This window comes from Lathyrus oleraceus, chromosome 3 (assembly GCF_024323335.1).
Source record: "Lathyrus oleraceus cultivar Zhongwan6 chromosome 3, CAAS_Psat_ZW6_1.0, whole genome shotgun sequence".
Lineage (NCBI taxonomy): Eukaryota > Viridiplantae > Streptophyta > Magnoliopsida > Fabales > Fabaceae > Lathyrus > Lathyrus oleraceus.
Genome location: NC_066581.1, coordinates 302,204,395 through 302,205,884, shown reverse-complemented (window position 1 = coordinate 302,205,884; position 1,490 = coordinate 302,204,395). Strand labels below are relative to the sequence as shown.

The 1,490-nt window shown below is 37.9% G+C and overlaps 1 protein-coding gene across 1 annotated transcript; it reads right to left on the bottom strand.

Annotated features, from left to right (window-relative positions):
* Window positions 1-534: 534 nt before the first annotated feature.
* LOC127130964 (uncharacterized) lies at window positions 535-1,260 on the bottom strand. The gene is made up of 2 exons (XM_051059913.1): window positions 955-1,260; window positions 535-834 (listed from the first exon to the last, which is right to left on the bottom strand). The coding sequence occupies exons 1-2, from the start codon at window positions 1,258-1,260 to the stop codon at window positions 535-537; spliced, it is 606 nt and encodes a 201-aa protein (XP_050915870.1).
* Between the last annotated feature and the right edge of the window lie 230 nt (window positions 1,261-1,490).

Genomic DNA, 1,490 nt, shown 5'->3' with positions numbered 1-1,490 from the left:
GGTCACATTAGCAAAAGATATTGCTTCAACCCATTTGGTGAAGTAATTAATAACTACCAGAATGAAACGATGTTCGCTTGAGGCTTTGAGTTCGATCATACTAATCATGTCAATTCCCCATATAGAGAAAGACCATGGAGATGAAAGAACATTGAGAAGTGTCAGAGGCACATGAATCTTGCCAGCATAAACCTGACATTTATTACACTTCTTCACATATTTACAACAATCAGATTCCATTATCAGCCAATAGTAACCTGCCCTTAACATCTTTTTAGCCATTGTGTATCCATTGGCATGAGTACCAAAGGATCCTTCATGAACTTCTTGCATTAACACGCCTGCTTTGTATCTCTCCACGTATCTGAGCAAAACCATGTCAAAATTTCTCTTGTACAACACATCTTCATTCAAAAAGAAATTGTCAGCCAATCTTCTCAAAGTCTTCTTATATTTGCTGGATGTCCCGAGCGGATACTCATGACTTTGGAGGAAAAACTAAATATCACGATACCAAGGCTTATCATATGTGACTTATTCTACTGCAAACACGTAAGCAGACCTATCAAGGCGCATAATCGTGATATTGGGTGCTTCATTCCAACAATTTACTTTATACATAGAAGACAAAGTAGCCAGAGCATCCTCCATCTGATTCTCTTCACGAGGTACATGATAAAACTCTATTTTATTGAAGAAAGTCGACAACCTCCTTGCATAATCTTTGTAAGGAATTAAGCCAGGATGACGAGTCTTCCATTCTTCTTTAATCTGATTAACCACTAGGGTCGAATCCCCATACACATCAAGGATTTTAATTCTCAAATCAATGGCCTCTTCAAGACCCATGATACAAGCTTCATATTCTGCTATATTGTCTATACAATCAAACATCAATCTTGCAGTGAAAGGGATATGAGAACCCTTATGAGTAATAACGATTGCCCAAATTACATTACCATAAGCATTAATAGCTCCATCAAACACTAAACCCCACTGGGATCCATGCTTTGTCCCTTCTTCGGGCAATGACTTATCACAATCTTTAACTTTTAAGTACATAACATCTTCATCAGGGAAGTCAAACCTGGTTGATTGATAATCATCGATCGACTGGTGAGCCAAATGATCTACGATGATACTACCTTTAATCGCCTTTTGGGTACGGTACTCAATATCATATTCAGATAGTAGCATCTGCCAACGAGAAATCCTTCCAATTAAAGCAAGCTTTTTGAAAATATACTTGATTGGATCCATTTTGGATATCAACCAAGTGGTATGATTGATCATATACTAGTGTAAGTGTTTGACCGCCCAGGATAAACCACAACAAGTTTTCTCAAGCATGGAATATTGAGACTCACAGTCTGTAAACTTCTTACTCAGATAGTAGATGGCATGCTCGTTTCTATCGATTGCATCCTATTGTCCAAGCACGCAACCCATGAACTCTTCTAACACAATTAAATACATAATCAGCGGTCTTC